General features: G+C 46.0%; 1 protein-coding gene across 2 annotated transcripts; it reads left to right on the top strand.

Moving 5' to 3' along the window:
• Window positions 1-1,373: 1,373 nt before the first annotated feature.
• Window positions 1,374-2,808, top strand: LOC105555712 (epsin-like). 2 transcript variants are annotated; one of them, XM_012002753.1, is made up of 3 exons: window positions 1,647-1,728; window positions 1,986-2,039; window positions 2,354-2,808. In XM_012002753.1, the coding sequence occupies exons 2-3, from the start codon at window positions 2,031-2,033 to the stop codon at window positions 2,699-2,701; spliced, it is 357 nt and encodes a 118-aa protein (XP_011858143.1). In that variant the 5' UTR covers window positions 1,647-1,728; window positions 1,986-2,030; the 3' UTR covers window positions 2,702-2,808. The 2 variants fall into 2 exon arrangements, with proteins under 2 accessions (XP_011858142.1, XP_011858143.1); XM_012002752.1 differs by lacking the exon at window positions 1,986-2,039 and having other exon boundaries at window positions 1,374-1,728.
• The last annotated feature ends 163 nt before the right edge of the window (window positions 2,809-2,971 follow it).

Below are 2,971 nucleotides of genomic sequence, written 5' to 3' on the forward strand. Positions count from 1 at the left end.
TATTAAAAATCGTTGTCTTAGGCCGGCCTACCGCCCAATTCGAGCGCGTGGCAAGATGTGATCGCTCGGCGATCGATATTGCTATGCGCACATCTCGCCACGCGCTCGAATTGGGCGGTAGGCCGGCCTAAAACAACGATTTTTAATAATTAATTACTCGTTAACTATTACGAAAATTGCAAAATGGTACAGGACTTTTCCGTTCATCTCGATCCGTTCTACCTTCTCAAAAATTTTGTCGGATATGGAAAGACTCACCCTGTATAATTTACACGACCGCATTTAGAGGTGCGCAACGAGACAAAACAAGACGAGATTTCTGCAATCCCGATCTTGATCTCGAAAAGTCTGAAACACATGATATCGATCTCGAATTTTCGAGAATCTCGCATATATGATCTCGATCTTGATCTCGATCCCGACGATATCTTAACGAGATTGGCGATAAAAGATAAAAGGTGAATATAAATGAATGTATCTGTTAAAATTTTATACTTAGTGTTCCTACGTTAACCTTTCTTAAAAGACTTAAACGACAGATATAACGTCTCTGCTGTATATTTTAGATTAAAAAAACTACAAAAGTTATTATGAATTATTTTGCTCATCTTCTAACGTTATTAAATAATTCTACTGGCTAAACATTCGCGCCTTGCGGGTCGAGCCGGGAACGGACAATCGGGAGAAGAAAGATGCAGAGCCGCAAATGTTTTTGACGAGGGGGAAACCGCTGAGGGCATTGTGGTGTACAGATTTGCGGCATTGCTGGGCATTACTGGGCATTAGGCCTTGCTGGGGCATTAAGATAAAGATAAAATAAGATAATAAGATAAAGTAATGCCCACTGGGCATTAGTAGGCCTTGGTATACAAGATTTTGGTCAGTCTTTTTCCCCCTCGGTTTTTGAGGCTTCGGGCCAGCACCAGCGCACGTACGTTGCCGTAGGCCCGTAGCGTCTTACGCCACTTTACTCACGAACTTTGTTACGCGACATATAAACCAATCCTGACGACAACGCAGTCACGGCGCCATACGTGTCGTCGATCGGTAAAACAATAAAATATATTGTTCAAATCTCGCCGAGAATTTTAAATAACGTCGACTCGATATCGAGACGAGAACAAGACTTTTCTCGTCTCGTGCGCATCTCTAAGTCCGCATTTATCGCTATTAACCGTTCTGAAAAGGACTCGAATAGAGCCGAACGGGGTACGCGTACGCTTGCGTCACACCTCGCCACCCGTCCGATACGCCAACTCCGCAGTTTCTCTAACGCACAGTTATTTCTATAACGATCACCGCGGGCATCGCGCCGCGCGCCGCGATTCTCCAAAAAGATAATTTTATCTCACGGAGGGTTAAGATGAGTCACGCTTTCTGTTTTCAGTGCGCCAATAAGCCGCGCGCGTTCGCATCTACCGCGTGAAGGCTGAGATCATAGAGAGAGAGAGAGCGAGGGAGGGGGAGACGGGGCTCCTTCTTTCTCCCCGGAGAGGGTGGAACGTCGACGGCGGCGGTGCGACGCTATCAGCAGCAACGGCGGCGATCGGCGTCGGGGTGCAGCCGTTATCATCCAGCTATCATAGCACAGTGCCACCCCAGAACGGAAGGGGTGGTTCGCCACTTCGTGTCGCGGCGATGGTAGCAGCTGCCTCCGCTACGGCCACCGCCACTGCCAGCGTGGTGGCCATGCAGGACCGCCAGGACATCCCCTCGCAATTCAATCAGGTAACTGTTTGCTAGCTCCCACGTTATCAATGGCGCGCGACCATAGGGGGAGGGGGGGGGGGGAGGGGTAGCGGGACTTCTCTGATTCATACGTTACGTAGACCGCTAGCGGAGCACTAGGGATAGTTAAGTGAGACGACGCGAATTGGTAAAACGATACGGTCCTTGACGTAGATGTTTCCCGTCGTCGTCTCTTTTTCTTTCATAAGAAAACATTTCAGAAGGCAACAAGGAGATAATATTTTCTTTTATTTTAGATAATGCGCTCTTGTCACAATGGTTAATCTACGGCATTTTATATAATGCGAGAGGTATAGTTTACGAATTTTGATTAACTTAATTTAATCGTTACTTAACATTAGCTTACAATCTCGTCGGCCTAATCATTTTACTATGAGCATAATAGCGTGGTTTCTGAAAAAAAAATGGTTTCTATCATAGTTTTTATATTAAATTATTGAGTGGAGGAAGACTATTCTCAAACGAATATCTCATGGTCCCGTGACGAAACGCGGCTCAGAATTCACGTACCGCGCAACACTCGCTGTCTCTCGTAAATCATGTTTTCTACTTAGAGATTTTATGAACTTTTAAACGAGGACTCAACGTCAATCGTTATTATTAGATGCAGAGCCAACATGGAATACCCCCGCAAACGTACAACGCGGGGTACGGCCAAAGAGGACCAATGGCAGGAATGGGGCCAGTCGCGATGAACAACTTCAACAGCATGGGCACGATGAGCCCGATGCACGCTATGAATTCTATGAATTCGATGAACAGTATGAATGGTATGAACTCGATGAATCCTATGACAATGGGAGGGATGAACGGTATGAACGGTATGACCGGTATGAGTGCTATGAGCGGAATGACACCCATGAACTCCATGAGCAATATGGGTAACGTAGCCATGAACAACATGATGGGACCCAACAACATGCAAATGAACAAGATGCAGGTACGTGTCTAAGGCCCAGTTGTGGCGACTTACTCAGCTCGCGTCTCTCAGTTCTGCCGTGATTCGCTACGAGATCATTCACGAGCGAGACTTCTCGGTCTTGCACGAGGGGTAAACCGCTGGGGGGGCATTGTGGTGTACAGATTTGCGGCATCACTAGGCATTTTTTTTTACATATTAGTGGGTGGTATTTGGCCTTGCCGGGGCATTGTAAAGAACCTAAAAAGAGATTAAACAAGGTAAAATAAGATAATAAGATAAAGCAATTTTAATACATTAGTA

This window comes from Vollenhovia emeryi, unplaced genomic scaffold (genome assembly GCF_000949405.1).
Source record: "Vollenhovia emeryi isolate VEMERY1.0 unplaced genomic scaffold, V.emery_V1.0 DF940839.1, whole genome shotgun sequence".
Classification (NCBI taxonomy): domain Eukaryota; kingdom Metazoa; phylum Arthropoda; class Insecta; order Hymenoptera; family Formicidae; genus Vollenhovia; species Vollenhovia emeryi.